The sequence below is a fragment of the Lolium perenne genome, chromosome 2 (genome assembly GCF_019359855.2).
Source record: "Lolium perenne isolate Kyuss_39 chromosome 2, Kyuss_2.0, whole genome shotgun sequence".
Lineage (NCBI taxonomy): Eukaryota > Viridiplantae > Streptophyta > Magnoliopsida > Poales > Poaceae > Lolium > Lolium perenne.
In genome coordinates this window covers 289,213,048-289,232,398 of record NC_067245.2, presented here as the reverse complement: position 1 = coordinate 289,232,398, position 19,351 = coordinate 289,213,048, and the positions used below count along the sequence as shown (strand labels likewise).

Here is a 19,351-nt window from a genome sequence, read left to right as displayed (position 1 = left end):
CTTCCCCTTGCCTGAAACGGAAATTCGCTGTATGCGTCTAGCTTCGCGGCCCCAGCAATTGTCGTCAGAAATTTGATGCATGGATCATCGATAGCCTATACTACTCTATCACTGGAATTTGTGTTGCTTGTCTGCTGCCGCCTCGACTCTCGTTGCTTCTTTCAGTGCCCTAGGTGCCTGTAGTAGGAGTATACTTAATTGTCGTGATTCGATTCACTAAGAGCAGCATGTCTAACAGGCTCCTTAAAACCCGTCCACCTCGTAAAATTCCGGCGGGATACGGGGTGAACGCGATTTGGGCCGTCTAGCAGGTCCCGTAGACGGCCCCGTATTCGGGCCGGCCCGTTTCGGCCGAATACGGCCCCCAGCAAATCGACACCGCCGCCCCCTACATATACCGGGTGAAGGTGCGAGTGAGGGGTTCAACCCTCACTCGCAACCCTACCTCCGATGTGCGCCGCCGCCTCCCCGCAAAGCTCCGGCGAGCAATCCCCCACTGCACGCCTCCCCATTCCAGCCGAAAGTCGCCATGTCGGGTCACCGAAGCCGTTTCGCGTGTCCGGCGAGCGGATCAAAGCGATCCCGCTTGCCGGACACCGTCGAGGAGGCGTGGCGGCGCCAATGCAAGCGCTCCGCCGCGGGGAGTCGCCGTGCGGCGTGCCGGTACGCCGACGCGCTTTACGTGCCGGAGTCGCTCCGTGAGTTCGCCGCGGGCGGGCGGTGGTACCAAGAAGATCCGCCGCTCAAGCCGATGAGCGGCGCAGACTTCGAGAGGTGGCGCGTCGAGTGGGAGAGAGAGCGCGCTTTGAAGGCGGCATGGGCAACGCGCATCGGCAGCACCAGCGGCGGAGGAAGCGGAGGAGATCCGCGAGCCGGCGAGGAGGAAGCGGAGGAGGCAGAGGAGGAGGCGGCGACCATCGCCGCCGTCAGGGAATTCGAGGCGCGGGAGGCTGCCGCCAGGGAATTCGAGGCGCCAGCCGCCAGGGGCGTTCATCCCGTCCGTCATCCTTGACGATTAGATAGGATCTCTCAATGTATGTATGATCCTTAGTATGATCAATGATGATGAACTATCGATAAATTTCCCTGGGTTTTAATTTTTTAAAATACGGAGCGAAATAGGGGGTCTGCTAGACAGAATGGTTCTCCGTAAGCAACTTTTTTATACGGAACCAAATACTCGCGTTATGGGGCAGAGAAATACGGGACCTGTTCGACATGCTCTAATCAAGGGGACGTCCTCGACTAGTAGCTAGCTAGCAACCACGTTCTTGAAATCTTGAACCAGTGGTGGCTGCGTCCTCTTCGGTCTGCCAGCTGCGCCTGTAAGGGCATCTCCAACGGGGCGACGCAAACGGACGTTTTTCGTCCGTTTGCGTCTGCGCGGATAAAAAACGCGCTCCAGTGGCTAGACGCAAAACGTCCGCAGCGTCCGTCCTGACGCAAACTTAGACCAAATATGCGTCAGAAATGCGTCGTCCGCGTGTCCGTTTGCGTCCGTTTGGTCTGCATGCAGCCCTCTCTTCTCCTTTAATCATGCATGCGGTCATTTTCAGCCACACAAACAGAATCTTTCGCTCTCTCTCCTCTCTAATCACCCATGCCGTTAAATAAATGCGTCCCTGCGCTGGAGAAGGGGCAGACGCATGCGGATATGCAGACATTTTTTTGTATGTCCGTGCCCGACGCGAACGGACATAAATATGCGTCGTCCCGCTGGAGATGCCCTAAGAATGGTGCCTCTCAGTCACAGTGCAGATTCCGGTGAATATACCATGCAGGGGAAGAATATACTCACACAAGTGGGTAGAACTAACTCGTCTGATTAACACTTCACATGGCCTGGCTAAGAACCAGCTTTGTCCTCGTAACATTTTCGCTTGTCACATCGATTCCAAATTAACATGCCATCTTCAGTCTGCAAAGAACCGTTGGGAGAAAATACATATTCTGAGTAGCAAGTCGCTAAGTCGCTTGTGCTTACGTAATTAAGATCATGCATACCTCGACGTCATGGCTATCCTTTTTCAATGAAACTTATCGTGCCTCCCCAGCTTAACTAATTTGGTGTTGAAACGGCTAGAAGTCGCGTGTGGCACTCTCAAGACATTAAGCTATCTCTCCTTTCTCGATTGAGCTACATACGCAAATGGCTACAAGTCGAGATCAAATCATTGTCACAAATAATTAGAGTTAATGTAAAACAGTATACATCGAAAAAATGAGATATACATCACCCGTGCAGTTTTTGGTTTACAAGAACTGGAACATATGGCCAACGTCAGCACTTCTGGTTCTCTATGATTCATCACCCACTCAACCAAGGAGAGCTGGCAGGGACACGTGGCGTTCACGTTTGACATGCATGGGGCTTCATGATGAACCAAATAGTGGTGCCGCGACCTATTTGTCGTCGGGTGGGCTCCCGTAGAGAGCTTCCACAGCGGTGCACGGCAGCTCTCGTTGGGATGCCGTCTCAGAACGAGAGGGAGGCGAAAAGGGGTCCACGAGGACCGCAAGCTGACCCTAAGCGTGATGGTGTGCTCAACATTGGAGGGGGTGGACGGAGGCGAGCAGATCAATGGCTGTCAGAGTTTGAAACAACGACGGCGAACTACAACTCCCACCGCTGATTCCTTCAAGTTGGTGGCACTGTGCGTTGACGCGGAGCTCCTAATTGACCCGGCGATGACGGGGGACGGGGGGGGGGGGGGGGGGGTGGACGTACGCGAGCAAATCGATGGTGACCTTCGCAAAGATGAGGTGGAGCTCGTTGGCACGAACATTTAACTTGGCGGATGGGCTGCATGTCGTAGTGGGATTTATTTTACCTCTCATGGGGGCAAAATATACACCACCTCCAAAAATATATACATCACCATAGAGCTATACATCACCTGTTTTAGACTCTCTCTTTTTTTCAAATGTGATGTATAAGTATTTCATCACCTCCCTCGACTGCTATGGAGAGGCGTAAAGAAAGAGACACTTTTTGGGGTTTAGAAGAAGATGCAAGAAATGAAAGTTGATTTGTGGATAAGCTCAGATACATATCACGGTATCGTACAGTCACGGTGCACGGCACATCACATGCGGCCGGTGCGACTGCGTGATGGCCGTAGTGTCACGTACGTGCAGGCACAGCCAGGAGGGACCAGCCCGGCTCTGTAACAAAGCGGTCCGTGATGCCTACCGATCCTAGGTTGGTGACCGGGAACGAACGGTAGCCGTCAAATGTGGTCTCCTCACAGACCTGCAACGGCCAGATCTGCCTTGCCCATGCTGCGCCGTACGTACGCCGGTCCCGTCGGCCCATCCCCGCCGATGAGAGATGAAACCCACCGGCGTGCGCGCCATTGCAAAGTACCGCGGTAGTACACCGCATCTGCGCCTGCGCGTCTCACCGGGTAAAAACAAACAATTCCAGGACGAATAGGAGGACAAGGATTAGGATGCATAGTGCGACGAACGAAAACCATCCGATAATGTATCGTTTATGTACATCCTCGCAAAAGCATATCAATTATGCAGGAATCACAAGTGTAGCCCAAGCTACATGTAGCTCTCTTTTTTTGTTTCAAAGACGGCATTTTAAAGTTTAAAAAAACTGAGAATAAATCTAGATGTTGGCAATGTTTTGCTCTACCAACATGCAAAATTTCAAATCAAAATACCTTATAATGGGGGCTGTGCAAAAATGTGACAGATTTTGAGGTTCTGATAGTTTGCATTGTTCAATATTGCCCTTGAATACATGGTATCTGGAGTTTAAATGTTGCACATAGATAGAACTCAACATTGTCTACATCAAGATTTTTTTCATATTGTTTACAAAAAAAAACGAGCTACATATAGCTTGTCCTACAAAAGTCGACACTCCTCAATTATGTATATATCACGGAATTTCAGGTGTTGTATTAGTGGTGGATGTATTACTGTTACTAGGGCTGCGATACTGTAGCGGAACTTTTTTTTCTTAGTTTTCTTTTTCTTTTTTTGGCTGTGTGCATCCGTAATGTTATTAGGACATATTGCATAGGCTGGGTGTAATTGGTATCTTGTGATATTGATATATTCCCTTTATCGAAAAATGTATATATCTAGGCTAGCTGGAACAAACTTCATCAGTGCAAAGAAATTTTAGTATAACTTTGTAGGATGGTATCACATGGGAATTTTTGAAATGTAGCTTGTTTAGTTTTGTGAGATTATAACTTTATAAGTAAATAATATGAAATTCACAATGAACCTACGTCGCGACCATGAGCTCATTGTTTTTCAGTTTATCAAGTCATGTAAAGCTCCACGATCGCGTGGACATGGTTACAAACAACTCGAATAGTGCAAGGCCACGATGCAACTCAACACATCAAACATGCATTATCTAGGATATCAATGAATATTTGTAAGCTCTATTTTCCACACTATCATAGAAGAAGGAATATATAGAGTAGTATCTCAGGTGAATATTTATATTTCAGCATACCTTCTGACGAATATTTGCATTTCCTCGTGGTACTACAAAACCGTATCAATTATGTATATATCTAGGTTGGTTGGCACAATCTTCATCGGTGCAAAGATATTTTAGTGTAAATTTGGAGGATTGTATCACTTACGATATTTTCCCAATGTACATTGTTTAGTTTCATGGGATTATAAATAAACAATATGAAATCCACAACCGAACTACGTCGCAACCATGAGCTCATTGTTTTCGAGTTTATCATATTCATGCACAACATCACGATCACGGCGCACATGGTGACAAAAAATTCGGACGGTGCAAGGCAACGATGGAACTCAACACATTGAAACGTGTACTATCCAGGATTTTCATTGAATGTTTCTATGTTGTATTTTACTGTTATTTCCCACATGAATATTTCTATTTTAGCCTACCTTCCGAAGAATATTTGCATTTTCTTGTTGTGTTACAAACAACATTTATTGTACATTCATGTACTTTCGGACTTTCGGTCAATGAGATTACAAGGTCCATGTGCACAAGCATACCGTCACTAACATACATAATCGCACAGCGCCTCCTAATGACCAAAGTTGAGGAGTTTTAAGATTGGTAGAGTGACCATAGACAATTCAATGTAATAGGGAACACCGTCTTCTGCTGAAGAATGTCTTGTTAAAGTGGATACGAAAGACATCAAATCTTGGGTTTGAGGCACAATTAATCATCCTCGTAAACATCCAACCACAACTTGGTTCGCTCATTCCGTCTTTTCAGTTGCTATAGGATATAACATGTCATGTCATCAAATCAATCATTTTTTTTCTAATTTTCTATTTTTAAATATTATGAACCAAATAGTCTCTTAAAGTGTGAAGGCTGCACCTTTTCCCCTAACATGGCTCTCCCATCAATGTTGAACAGATCCTGAGTTATATTGAGGTTGAGTAGCATGTTGAAAGAGAAAATTCAACATAGAGTATATGATTGATAGTATTACTGGCTAATATAAAATCTAAGTGATTTAGTTTTATTTAGGAAAAGGCGGGCGGTCGATGGAGTTTTCTTGATTGTTTTCGAACTATACGAACTTTGGAACCTAGTCTCCGAGGAGCCTAGAAATTAAAAAGGATAAAAAATTATACTTAAAAGTTTTAAATAATTTTGATTTGTTTGAATAAATACAATTTTATTTTTATTTTTGGGGGTCATATTAGGCTCCCTCAATCCGTTATGTTGGCGCATCTTTGAACTACTAGTCTCAGGCACGTGCACATTGTATCCATTTCCTAGCACAGTTAGTTGGCAAGTAGCGGCATACTCCCTCCGTCCGCAAATAAGTGTACATCTAGGTTTTGTGTTTAGTCAAACTCTTTAAACTTTGACCAAATATATAGAGAAAAGTAGTAGCATTTATGACACTAATTTAGTATCCCGAGATTCGTTTTGAAATGTAGTTTCAAATTATACCAAAATCTCATTATATATGTTGCTACTTTTTTTTTCCACGGTTGGTCAAAACTTAAAATGTTTGACTTAGTACAAAAGCTAGAAGTACACTTATTTGTGGACGGAGGGAGTATACAGATACAGTGCTCGCATGTGGCAGTCGAGAGAATTAAATCAATCTAAATCTCCTTAAATAATATGTAGGGCATGATGTGTTCAATGTTCAGTCCATGACTTAATCTTGTCATTCAATTCTTAGTCAACAAATCACTAAATAATTTTGCAAATAAATAAATAAAATCATATTGTATAAAATATACTCGCGCAGTATTTCGTTTGACATATTATTTTGCGGGGATCTTTTGAAATCACCAAACTCGCGAATGATTGTTTAGTACTTCCTCTGTTTTTATACGCAATACCACTATTAAAAATACATTTTATGTGTATGTAAGCCCAGTAACATCAATCAACTATCTCGTAGAAAGGCGTTCATTAATGCAAAAGCTGCAAGTAGTCTAAGAAGTGGGCATAGCTCGCTTAGTTAGGGAAGTGGATATACAACTCAGCCACCCAGGTTCAAATCCCTAGAGACGTGAATTCGGGTTCTTATTATTTAAAAACAAAATCACTGTAGGGGCTTCTCCTACCGTATTTCGTTTAAAAAAAACTACAAGTAAGCATAGAAAAAGAGGTACCACATGCAATAGGTCTAATTAGCACAAAATATGAGAGCATCTCATGTAAATAATTAAACTTTTTATTAGTTGATTGTGTTTTTTTTTCTACAATTGTTTTCTTTTATCTAGAATGTAAGTTTGTTGGCGGAAGGAGTATTTTTGACTGGGAACATCGCACATGGCCCTTGCAAGCTAGCCGCCCATCGAGACGTAGGCAGCGAGGAAAAACCCCAAACGGATACCGACATCTGTTGCAATCGCACGCGCGCGTAGCGGTCTCAGCACGATCCTGCCTGCCGGCGCCCTCGATCGTCCGCTATATATTTGCCGCAACCGGCCGGGCACCGGCCACTCGCGATCCCCAAAAGTTCCAAGCTTTCCAAACCCAAAGTTCCCACCACCCTCGCTTCCTCTCCCTCCCCTTTCTTCCTCGACACACCTGGTACCTTTGCAGTTTCGGAAGAAGAGCCATGGCGGCAATGGCAGTGGGTCGGGTGGGCGGCGCGGTGAAGGTGCTGTGCGGCGCGGAGGAGGAGCGGGTGGTCGGCACGAGGAAGGCGCCGGGGGCGTGCCCGTGCTGCGGTGGTCCGGTGGTGGCCACCGACGTGGAGAGCGAGCGGCGCATCCTGTGCCTGCCGCTGTGCCTCAAGAACAAGCGCAAGTACTCCTGCTCCAGGTGCCTCCGCCGGCTCGTCACCCTCTACAGCTAGCTCCTCCATCAGGGCTGCCTCCTGCCCCGATGCTCGTCCACCAACTGGCGTGCATACGAAGTGATCGATCAATCACAATCAGGTCGAGTTCTTGGGTTCTTCAGTTCTTCTTGGTCGGCTGACAATGGTGGTGTGCTCTTCTGGCTTAATAATTCTAAGGAGGAGTAGATATTAGGCGATCGACTAGTTAGAGTTAGCAGGACCGATCGATTTAGAATTTAGAACTTAGATGCAGTGCATGTGCATCGATCGATCACGTGAAGCGCTGCGCGCAACTGGCGCTCTGTTGTTGTGATGTGGTACTAGCTATATCTACTAGCCAGTGTTGGAATCATCTCACTTATTACCAGCGTAACAGGAATCTACGGCTCCGCGCATCCCCTACTCCTGAGTGGCATTGACCCGTCTCGATCGATCCCGAGCGAGCTGTACAATTTGTACTGTTGCACAGTAGCAGCCGCAGAATCACCATCACTGCTCGCCCAAGCTCTTCAATTCTACCCAGTATACGGCTGGCTGTATGTATTGAACCGAGTAGTAGCACCCAAGAAGCAATGGTAGCTAGGCTTTGTCCGGGACTGCCATGCCCATGTGTGCTCCCACGGCATGCAGCAGCCGGTGGTTACCTGTTCCTTTCGCGGTCATCGCGTATTCGCCTACATAGAGAGATTTTTTTCGATAAAAAACGCTTTATTTATGTACGTACAGAGATACGAGCAGATTTGTTGGCAACACCTGCAGGCTGACGTCCACTACTATATTGTGATTTAAATTCATATCAAGCTAAACTTCCAATGATCGGAGCGAGATCCGTCACCTCCGGGTGCGGCGGCGAATCCCCGCGGTATGGTTTTAGGTCACCATTATTATATGTACGTTTTTGTAATCCAACGCTTGAGATAGTTGAATCTGTGAGATCCCCAGATGTTGTGTAAACTTCCCGCGATAATGCAGTTTTGCTGACCCGCCTTAAAACCCATGTGTATCCTACATTCACTACAGGAAACAACATATGTACGCCATGTATCGAAAATACTCGGCGAACGGCTAAAAACACCCCGCGAAAACTTCACCGTGTACAACACTTGGCGAAGACTACACGACAAAGATCCCCTTGTCGAACGTGTGTAATTCTTTAGTGAGTGTATTTTCCCTATTGTGCCGCGTTCTTATTCTGTGTCGGATGCTAACACTCGGCACAATATTCTTCGCCGTGTATTGTTTTTTGGCACCCGGCGAAGAGCTCATTTGCCTTGTCCCGAGAAAAGACACCCGGCAAAGATAAAAGTACATGTTAAATATGCGTTTTCCTGTAGTGGTTAGTTTGATCTTTCCTTTCTTTATACATGCGGTTAATTATTATAACATACTACACTGCAGTGCGTATGAGCCAGCCGTCTGGCCAATCTGAACGGGCAAGCGTGCAAGCCTGAGTGTACTAGCACCAGGAAATGGATATAACGATATACATGGACCCTCCAATTCCTAGCTTGTTTGAGTTCCCAGCGGGCGGGCACTAAGAGCATCTCCACTCGTCCCCCCGACGAGGCCCCCGAGCGACGTTTTTTCCATCCGGACGGCGAAATTCGGCCCAGTCGCGCCCCCGGTTCCTCGTTTTCGTCCGGATTTGGCCCTTAATCCATCCGGCGAGCCCACGCCACCCCCGGCCCCCCGGGGCGCGCTCGGGGACTCCGGACGAAAGATTTTGGCGCGAAACGGCGTGTGGACCCGTGTAGTCGGCGACTGGAAAACCAAATCCTGTCGATTTTCCCTCCAATTTGCTTGCATATCCCCATTCCCTCCAATTTGCTTGCATATCCCCATTCTCTCCCGCCGAAATCCCCCAATCTCCTCGTCTTCCAGCTCCAGTTCCTGGCGGCGTCTTCTCGTCCACCACCACTCTCCTCCTCGTCTTCTCGTCCACCACAATGCCGCCGAAGGCGCCGGCGAGGAAGATGCGGGCGAAGAAGACGAAGCCGCCGGGCATGTCGAACGCCGAGTGGGTGGCGGACGAGCAACGGCGCGACGTGGAAACAAGCGCCAGGGCGGAGAGGGTGAAAAGAGCCGCCGCCAAGAGGTCGGCGGAGGCGGCCCAGGAGGAACAAGCGAGGCTGATCAGCATGGCCTATAGCGGCGGTATGTTCCCCGGCCAATGGCCGACGCAAGGTACAACAAGTTCCCCGTCTTCCTTCTCGTCTTCGCTGTACTCGCCGTCGCCGACTGCCGTGTTCCAAGAGGGCGCCTACGTCCAACCGTCCAAGCCCACACCGTCGCCGCCCGAGGTTGACGTCGGCGGCGGCGGCCTGTTCGAGGGCACCTCGCCGGCCCTGCGACGAGGGCCGCTCACGTTCGGTGCGATGGCGGCGCCGAACGAAGAGGAGATCCACGAGATGATCACCTCCGGCACCACCGCCGCCGCTGCGAGCCCGGGGTTCTTCATGACCGCCGCCGCCGCTGCGTGCCCGGGGTTCTTCACGCAAGAGGAGACGAGGGCGACGGCAGCTGTGGCGGCGCGCAACGAGCATCGGGAGGATGTTGCCGACGGAAGCCAAGCCGTCGAAGAAGAAGGCGAGGAAGAAGAAGAGCCAACTCAATCCGCCGCCAACCTGTCGAAGGGGAAGAAGAAGAGGAAGAAGGACTCGCCGCCTGCCGAACCGCGTATCAAATGGACGCCGAAGGAAGAGGAGTGCCTCGCCGAAGCTTGGATGACCGTGTCCACGAACGGCATAATCGGGGCCAATCAGTCGTTCGACACATATTGGCTTCGAGTGAAGCAGGCGTACGAGGAGCGCAAACTCGTCGATCCCTACTTCAAGAAGACGAACATGAACGTGTTCCGGGGAGACAAGGCAATGGCCACCCATTGGGGGCTCATGCAGACGGCGTGCAGCAAATGGCACGGCATACAGGAGGAGTGCGAGAAACGGCCGATCAGCGGCCACGACTTGGAGCAAAAGGTATGCTCCGTCGACCCTGCATCACCGAGGTACATCGTCGTTAGCTGACCCGTATCGCCGTGCTCTTTTTCCCCAGCTGCGCCGAGCTTTGGACATGTACACGGACGACACCGGCCTGCAGTTTAAGTTCCTCAACGTCTACGCCCGCCTCGAGAACTGCGAGAAGTGGAAGGAAGTCCGCACGACCCTCTCGAAGAGCAAGACCGAGCAGTACAACCCCGACGCTCCGGCGGCAAGCGCGGCGGAAGGGCGCCCTGAACTCGGCCAGAAGAAGCTCAAAGAGCTCAAAAAGACGGGCAATCCCGCCGACAGATGCGCGTCGATCGACAAGTGCTGGGCCGACTTGAGGACGCACGCCGACGGGAGGAACGACAAGTTCGACGGCAGGTGGCGGGAGATGCTCGCCAACCAAGGCGTCCGGATCGCCCTGCTGAAGACGACGGCGGCGGCGAAGAAGAGGAACACAGACTTGGCGTTCCTCATGGGCGGCGGCGACATGGAACTGATGGACGAGGAGACGAGGAATTGGTACCAGGGCCACCGCAACGACATCCTCCGAGCCACTCCGGCCAGTCCTTCGTCGTCTCCGCCGGCTCCTACCTCGTCTGCCTCACCATCTACCTCGTCGACTGCGGCTGCTTCGACGTCCACTGCCGCTGGTTCATCATCCGCCGCCGCAGCCTCTTCGGCCACGACGTGTGAGGAAACTGTTTCCGTGTAATTTCCCTCCGATCGCCGATCTGTGGCTGATCCTTTTGCTCCTTTTGCCGATCATCTGGCCGTACTTGTAGCGCGGGACGGCGGTTTGTTTGAATTTAAACTCTATCCGCCGAACTCCGGGTGGACGACTGGAAATACGGTACTCCCCACGCCTTAATTTCGTCCAATCCGGAGGTAGTTTCGTCCGGATTTGGGCGTGGGGAGCCCAAACGAGTGGGGATGCTCTAAGATGCGTTCATGCCGTTTTATTAGGATTATCCTCCAGGCTCCAGCAGGAAAGATACGCGCAGCCTGTATCCCAATTCTATCCCGAAGAAGAAAAGATTGTGCGTGCAAGCCATGCGCGACGCATTTATCAAGTGCCTAATCAGAGATCGCAACGCGTGTAAAACATGGGTCAAGGGAGACTCAACAACCAGCATTTTAATATGTATAAGAAAATGGAGAGGAAGGGAGGAAGGTCGGTAGTCGGAGAGAAGAAGGAGGTCGATTCGGTCGATCGAGATGCCCGGTCAGCTTTGCCCAGCGCACGTGTCAGCAGAAAAAGACAGGAATATATAGAAGTTCATGCTTCCATCTGAAGTTCAGAATAGGATTTGAAAAGGGAATGTAAATGCAGATTCATGCATCGAATGGCACTATGGTACAGCAGCCGCTAATTCGTTCCGGCGCGGCGGCGCTCGCTAGGAAACTGCGCCGCGCCGCCGCCGGAGTAACAGGCAACTGAGCTGCTAGTTAGGCTGCTGATTTTGTTTACTTGCCGATGCCGGACGTCAAGATACATCTCGTCAGCATCGATGTCACCGGTTCCCAGCAGACTTGGCCAAAGCAACAGCCAACAGGCGAGAAGCTTCCACGCAGGAACGAAATCTGTTTCTGGTCTGAGAGAGGAGCAAGAACGCGTACGTACGTGCGTGAAGTGAAATTCATTCCTCCGAAACTGAAAGCAACGAACAGAGGTTGTCGCTCGTTGCAACTGCCACCAAATGTTCAAAGCCCAACTGTCGAAACGAAGAGACCAAGACAAGAGTCCGGGGGACGCTATCGGCGGCACCGTTGAATGTGCTTGTGCCCCGTGATCGATCAACTATAAATAATGGCCTAATTAAGTGTGGCGGTTGTTTGCCGCTGCATGACGGTAGCTAGCCAACAAACATTTTTCTATAAAGAGAATATATTAATATCGATGGATACCAATTAATCCAACCTCTGCAACAACCTAATATCCTAATATTACTATGGATGCACACAGCCAAAAAAGAAAAAAAGAAAGTCCCGCTACGATATTTTAGCCCTAGTAGCAACAGCTTATCCACCACCAAGACAACACCTGAATTCCAGGCTCTCCAAAAACGACGCCTCCAAAAGGTAACAATGCACAAGTGTCGCTGTCGCCCGATCAAAATATTCTAGATTTCACCCTGAAGATAGACCCCGTTCTCAAAATAATGCCAATCACAACCAATTAAGACTAGACCTTGGATTTTCATCCTGAAAGATGAGACTCTGAATTTCACATGTGTTCTCACCCGCACTTGAATACTGCTGCTGCAAAACCCAGAATACACAGAAAGTCCCTCAACAACACAGAGGCTCGAACATCCATCGCTAGTCCTCCAGTCAGGCCATCATGATATTCCCTGCCTCTAATTTCACCATGGACCAGAATGTCATCAGGTGGCAACACAAAACAGAGCTTCACGCCGCTCCCTCCAAAACCAAAACGTCGGAATAAAAGCATACGTGCGTACGAATACCACCCGATCCGGCAAACTCTAGGCATAAGGTGGATTGTTGCAATTTATCTTGAGGATTATGCTTTAATCTTTCACAATATTAAAAATCTTAGTACTCATGCCTATGGTTGTGTGCATCCCTAGTTGGTGCAGAGACCGGGAAGTGAAATTCTTCCCATTTTTAATTAGGAAGTGAGCATAGCTCAACTAACTGGGGTAGTGGATGTACAAACCCACCACATGAGTTCAAATCCTCGCGGACACGAATTTTGGTTCCTATTTATACTTGAGACCCATGATAGATCTAGTATTCACGCAATTTATCATGAGGACTATGCTTTAATCTTACCAAGATTAAAAATCTTAGTACTCATACTTAATGGATGTGTGCATCTCCGGCTGCGCGTTCGGTTAATATGGTTAATTCGGTTCGATTAATACGGTTTTTAAGTAAATATGGTTACGTATAAAAATACGGTACGATTTCGGTAATAACCATAAATATCGGTTCGATTTCGGTAATAACCAAACTAACTAAAGTTGACGCGAATTTTTGAGTAAAAAATAAATTTTATTGAAATATATTTCATATTTTTTATTCTTATGACAAAAACTAAATATTTTATGAGAGAAAGACACAAAAATGCAAAAAAAAAAAAAACTATGACCAGATTCACGCAAACCTGCACGTCCAGACCAACAAGCTAGAACCTATACTTGGTATAGACTGCAATTCCGATCCTATATAAAACAATACTACGAAGTTTGGCTGGACTAGCACAAAATAAACGTCCGTTGTCTACACAATTCGGTTTCATTTGGTTTAACTGAATTATTTTGATTTTAAATCGAATTAACCGTTTCACACATGATTAGCTATTTTGCTAACTGTCACCTAACCTATAACTGAAAAAACCCATATTTTGGTTACAGTTAGGTTTTTATCAGTTCGGTTTTCGGTTTCAGTTTGGTTATTCACAGCCGGATGTGCATCCCTAGTTGTTGCAGAGGGTGGGAAGTGGAATTTCCCCCATTTTTTCTTTGCTCACCAACCAACCTAACTTAACCGGAGGCCAACAAAGACTTACACTTAGGAGATAAAGCTATCCTAAATAGGGGTCTAATCCTCACTAACCTACTAACAATTGTGAGACCGAAAAACATGAGGTTCATCCTAGCAGCGTGAAGACATGATTAAGGGGAAAATTAAGTAGTTTAGAATATTAAGGCGGCCCATTTATCAAATTTAGATAGGTAAATGAGTATGCGGGCATGGGTTCTACGATTCCGTACCCGTGCCCTCTCTACCCGATGGATATGATATTTCCCCATTTACAAATTCATGGGTAATATTATGTCCCATACCCGTACTCATGTTGGGTTTTTACCCGACGGATACGCGGGTCATGGGTATCCATTGACATCCCTACTTACACTAGGCTTTGGTTCCTATCTCCATAAGACTTTTCTGTTAGAGAGAGACACCCTCTAATAAGTCTCGCTTCCTTTTCCTAAACTAATCTTCAGGTGACCCTAGGACGAAGTTTTTGAGCTATGTAATATTAGGAGAGTAGTCGATCACCTTATATGCCTTTTTCGTCTTTTTAAGACTCTTCTATCTATTAAATAGAATAGAATGAGGTGAATCTTTTGTCTCCCTTTAAAAAGATATGGTGTTGATCTATACACATGTTTGGTACTGAATCTACATTTTTGTGTGGCCATCCTAAGATGGATGCGGTGTCGGCTCAATTCGCGAGATTACAAATAAATCTGTAAAGGTACCGATAGGCCATTATTCGCGAGAAAGATTGGGCTTGTATATGAGAAAAGAGAGATGAAGCAATGAAACGAAGAAGGATTTCTTATTTAAACCCGCGACCATGATATCACACCATGGTTATTTTCAGCACTAAGATGGAGCCATGTATGTGGCAGCCTGAGCCGTGAGGCTGCATACATTGAAGATGTCATAATACACCTTTGAGATGATGTTAATTCTTTTAGATACAACTAGCTAGACTCATACGAAAGGAAATGAAAAGCACTTCTACTCCGGTGCTCCCCCCTTGGCAAATGTCAGGCTACGTCAAAAACAATAATGGTTGAGATCTTCCAATACCCCTTCGTAAGCGGGGTCATGATCGTAAAATTTAAAAATCTGATATGTACGTATGACACTCTAGAGGCCCGTATAGCCCGCGTTACCTTGTATGATTATTTTCTGTAAGTATAGTGTACTACTACGGTGACGTGCGTGTACCGAATAGGCAGGACATATAAAAAGGTCATAGACGTCTCCGCGTACGTCGCCCCACCAATTTCCCCACAAAATCAGAAACGGAAATACCGTATGTATACAGACCGGCATACATGGGCTGGATATGGATCAGCGGACCTAAGGTTGGAAAAAAAACTCTCAACTTGTGTTAGGGGGGAGCACCGGAGTAGGACTCAATGAAAATGCAGTAGCTTTAATGTGAAGTTTGGTGAGGCAATAAAGTCTACACTTACACCCAGTCTATAAATAACTAGCTTCCTCCTGTAGTGGAAGTAATGCTCGAAATAACAACCAAGGAGGGTGTGAGGCAATCACGCATAGTGGCTGTATGGGCAAGCCTAAGAGGAGGGAGCACAATGGGTACATGATCATTCTTCCGAATTTAGACACCTTTTGGAGATGGGATGCATCGGAAATTTCAGTTAGAGAAGTATGTCATCAGCAAGTCCAATGTCATTTCAACGTACGAGTGAAGTGGAATATTCCTGCTCGGAGGACGAAGATTGTGTGGCGGACTGCTAGACTGGTGGTTCAATCAGCCCTGTAGGTGCTCGAGTAGGACTGTCAGGCGGGTTGGACTCCAGTGCCCAGTGGTTCACTGGGTAAGAAGGCCTGATGCGGAGGTCATGCAAGAGTTGTGGACGGAGTTAGAGCATTACTATCAGAAACCCTTAGAGCATCTCTAGCCGTTGAGGCTTCTCACGGCCAAATTCGGGGTCAAGTACCGCTGGATTGGATGAAAGTTTAGCGTGGGAAGCTCTAACTTCCAGCCGTTCGTGCCCGACGATCAGCGTAGTTGGTTTTATTTTCACAAATAAACTCACAGTTCGGCGTATTTGACAAATTTTGGCCAATATTTGACCTATTTTCACAAATAAACGTTACAGGTCAACAAAGCAAGTAAATAATTTACCAAGTTTTGAAACAAATCAAATGGAAACTAGTTGGTGTTGCCTCGAAGCCTCCATGTGTGCTCCACCAGATCATCCTACAGCTGTTGATGCATTGTGGAGTCTCGAATCTCCTCACGCATAGCGATGAACGAAGCACACGATGCCGACACCTGGTGATTAGGCTGTGCAAGAGGACCCTCTCTGTCATATGGTGCAGCTTGCTCGCCCAGAGGAACTGGATACTTTCGCTCATTCTCAATAATCATGTTGTGTAAGCATGCACAACAGTTCATCACCTCTCATATGTGATCTTTGGACCAAATCATAGTGGGGAACCGGACTACAGCAAATCTCTGCTGGAGGACACCAACCAGTGGCGGACGCAGGAAAAAGTTGAAGGGTGGGCACACCTCAAAAAAAAATTTTGCGCCTCCCCAAAATGTGATAAATTCTACAATAATAATAATAGAACTACCCCCATGCTATCTCTATGCCTCTTCATAATCAATTCTACAATAACAATAGAAACAATAAAATTTGTATAAGATATTGATTGCCATTTTCAATCATATATCATCTATTCTAAATCATCTATTCTAATTCTACAATCTACACAGCTGCCACAAACAAATATCAAATGATTCCAAATTTCTAATACTAGGTAAAAAAATGCAAACACACAAATACAAACAGAGAGCCAGAGCCCAGAGATAGAGAGCCACTTTATCAGACATTCGGACCATGCGGCGTGGTTCCAGCTCCAACCTGCAGGTCAAACGGAGCAGCAGCAGCTCGGCCAGCCGGCCAGGGCGAGGGCGGAGGCGGAGATCGGCGAGCTGCAAGCGGGCGACGGCCGACGGTCCGGGCCGTTCGGCGACGGCGAGGAGAAGGGGCGGGGTCGCGCTAGCCGGTGACGAGAAGGGGCGGGGATCGACCACTGTCGCCCGTCGGCCGTTCGCCGACAGGGAGATCGGCCGCCGCGGTGCCGTGGCGTCTCTGGTCGTTCGCCTGGAGGAGGTCGAGCGGAGAAGGGGTCCCTAGTCTCTCGATCCCCTTTCTGGCTTTCTCCCAGTGGTTTTCTCCGTTTCCGTGGTCAGAAATTAAGGGTAGTCAGAAATTTTCACAAAAGTTGGGGTGGGCCATGGCCCACCCGGCCCACCATGTAGGTCCGCCCATGACACCAACACGCTTGACGTCCTTTCGGCAACCTTCTTGTGACATAGGCATCCCCAATGGGCCTGCCGAAGATAGTACCCGGGGTTTACTGAAAGCCCACGACTCGAAGAATAAGAAGAATCGGAAGCCCAAGTTGATATTAAGGAAAGCTAGAGTTGTATTAGGAGATAATGTTTGTAATCTTGCAGGATGAGTTGGAAACCCTCCCGGACTCTGTAACTTGTACAATACGAATCTCTAGGCTCCACCTCTTATATAAGGGGGAGTCGAGGGACAAAGAAAGCATCGAATCGTTGTCTCGCAAACCCTAGTTTTCACATCGTCGAGTAATTTTCGGCTGAAACCTTCGAGATCTACTTGCCCTCTACTTCTAACTAAACCCTAGTCTACAACCCGTAGGCATTGACAAGTTAATCCCTTGTCAATTGGCGCCGTCTGTGGGAATTAGAGGCGTCAAGGATCTGATCTCGATGGCACGTTCAAGATCGTCGACTTCATCAACTGCAAGCAACGCGATGGATCGAGGTAAACAGATCGCAACTGGTCCTGTCGATTTTGTTCCTCACCCGCCCTCCCGTTTGGATGCATATGCGTATCTGGAGGAGCCTATGGAGATGACGTTCGGAAGATTCCACTTTCGCGTCGAGAAAGAGGGAGCGTATCGTCTCGAAATTCCGATCTCGTCGGGATTATCGGCGGTCGATTCCGATTTTTCGAACTCAACATCGTCAATCGAGTCAGGCGAAGAGGAGACTTCATCGCCACGCTTCATCAGCACCAGGGCAAGCGAAAAGCTCGCCAAAGATCTTCAGCGACATGTACTTCGAGTCATCTGCGGACTCCTATATAAGCGATGACTCGAGCAGTGTCGACAGCTTCAACTTCATCGACAAATCCACTACAGTGGGAAAGGTCTTCACCAATCTTTATGATGGTGTCACCAAACCCAGCACAGATCTGAATACAAAATACCATCAGATTTATGCCATCGGAGAGCCAAGCCGCGATCAGGAGGAAACGTCCGAGGCTTTCGACGATTTGGGAAATCCATACGTTGATCCCTCTGATTTACGACGAGGTCTAGGCAACAAATATGTTGGGCCTACACCACGTGTTAGGGTTCAACTCCCACAAGCAGCATGGGATAGAGCCGCAAGAGCTATGGATGGCTCAGAACTAATGGCCACAACAGCCACACCCGAAGAATTGCAAGCATATCAATATAGGCTCGCGCGGGCTGCAAGGGAATTGAAAAAACAGACAGCTGCTCTGAACAGAAGAAGGGAGGCAGCCTCCGCATCAAGCAGGCGAAGGGCGGAGCTGAGTCGACAATCTGGAACTTCGGGAGATAGCCACAGGGAAGCTCGGAATAGAGCAAGATCAAGGTTGCAAAACATACCTGAAGGAGAAAGAGAGCACTTGGTTCAAAACCTCGACATGTCTTTTATGTCGACAGACACGAGAGGGAATATTATCCCCAAGACACCAGAAGCTGGGTATATGGCGACACAGGCCTTTATCCTTGCATCCAGGCCACCTCCAGGAGATCCAAGGGAGGCATTGTACAACATGGCGATGGCAGGAGTCGGAGCCATGGGAACGGCGTTTGCATCAACACCTCCCGAAGGAACAGCAAGGCAAAATAGTCCACGACCTGCGGCAGCAGCAGCAGCTCCCGAAGGAACAAGTGGAGCAAGAGACACAGCAGCGCAAGCAAGGGTGGACAGAGCACGGCAAAGTAGAAGGGAACATCGGCATTCCCCAGAACTAAACGATGAGGATATGTGCGGTTTACCATGCTTCACGAGGAGAGTCCGAAAAACTCGAGTCCCTTCAGGATTCAAATTGCCTGATAACTTCAAGAAATTCGACGGCCTGCAAGATCCAGAGGATTGGCTAGTTGATTACCTTGAGACGGTGAAGCTCACAGGAGGAACCAGAGCAACAGCTATGCAAAGCATCCAGGTGCATTTAAGTGGAGCCGCGCGATCTTGGATAAAAAAGCTTCCCCCAGGATCTATCGACAGCTGGGATATCTTCGAGGACGTGTTCGTCAAGAATTTCCGGTCCACTTGTAAAAAACCTGCATCACTAGAGGAATTGAGGGCGTGTCGACAAAAGCCAGACGAATCAATGAGGAAATATATCCAAAGGTGGAATATCATTAAAAACTCAGCAGAAAATATATCTGACGAGAGAGCAATAGATGCGTTTGTTGCAGGAATCAGGCGAGGAGATTTTGTCGAGGATTTGTGGAGAACCAATCCAAAGACAGTATCTG

At 47.9% G+C, this 19,351-nt stretch overlaps 2 protein-coding genes across 2 annotated transcripts; both read left to right on the top strand.

Annotated features, from left to right (window-relative positions):
- Positions 1-6,931: 6,931 nt before the first annotated feature.
- LOC127336313 (uncharacterized) lies at positions 6,932-7,691 on the top strand. The gene has a single exon (XM_051363111.2). The coding sequence runs from the start codon at positions 7,068-7,070 to the stop codon at positions 7,305-7,307; it is 240 nt and encodes a 79-aa protein (XP_051219071.1). The 5' UTR covers positions 6,932-7,067; the 3' UTR covers positions 7,308-7,691.
- Positions 7,692-9,697: 2,006 nt separating this feature from the next.
- On the top strand, positions 9,698-16,935 carry LOC139835837 (uncharacterized). The gene is made up of 3 exons (XM_071825706.1): positions 9,698-10,264; positions 10,341-10,639; positions 16,653-16,935. Exons 1-3 carry the CDS (start codon positions 9,698-9,700, stop codon positions 16,933-16,935), a joined length of 1,149 nt encoding a protein of 382 aa, XP_071681807.1.
- The last annotated feature ends 2,416 nt before the right edge of the window (positions 16,936-19,351 follow it).

Bases quoted from the DNA above. Each gene is read 5' to 3' on its own strand.
- LOC139835837 (XM_071825706.1), top strand. From the start codon at position 9,698: ATGATCACCTCCGGCACCACCGCCGCCGCTGCGAGCCCGGGGTTCTTC. The intron at 10,265-10,340 runs GTATGCTCCGTC...CTTTTTCCCCAG, and splicing joins GCCACGACTTGGAGCAAAAG to CTGCGCCGAGCTTTGGACAT. The intron at 10,640-16,652 runs GTTCGACGGCAG...GCGTGGTTCCAG, and splicing joins GCCGACGGGAGGAACGACAA to CTCCAACCTGCAGGTCAAAC.
- LOC127336313 (XM_051363111.2), top strand. From the start codon at position 7,068: ATGGCGGCAATGGCAGTGGGTCGGGTGGGCGGCGCGGTGAAGGTGCTG.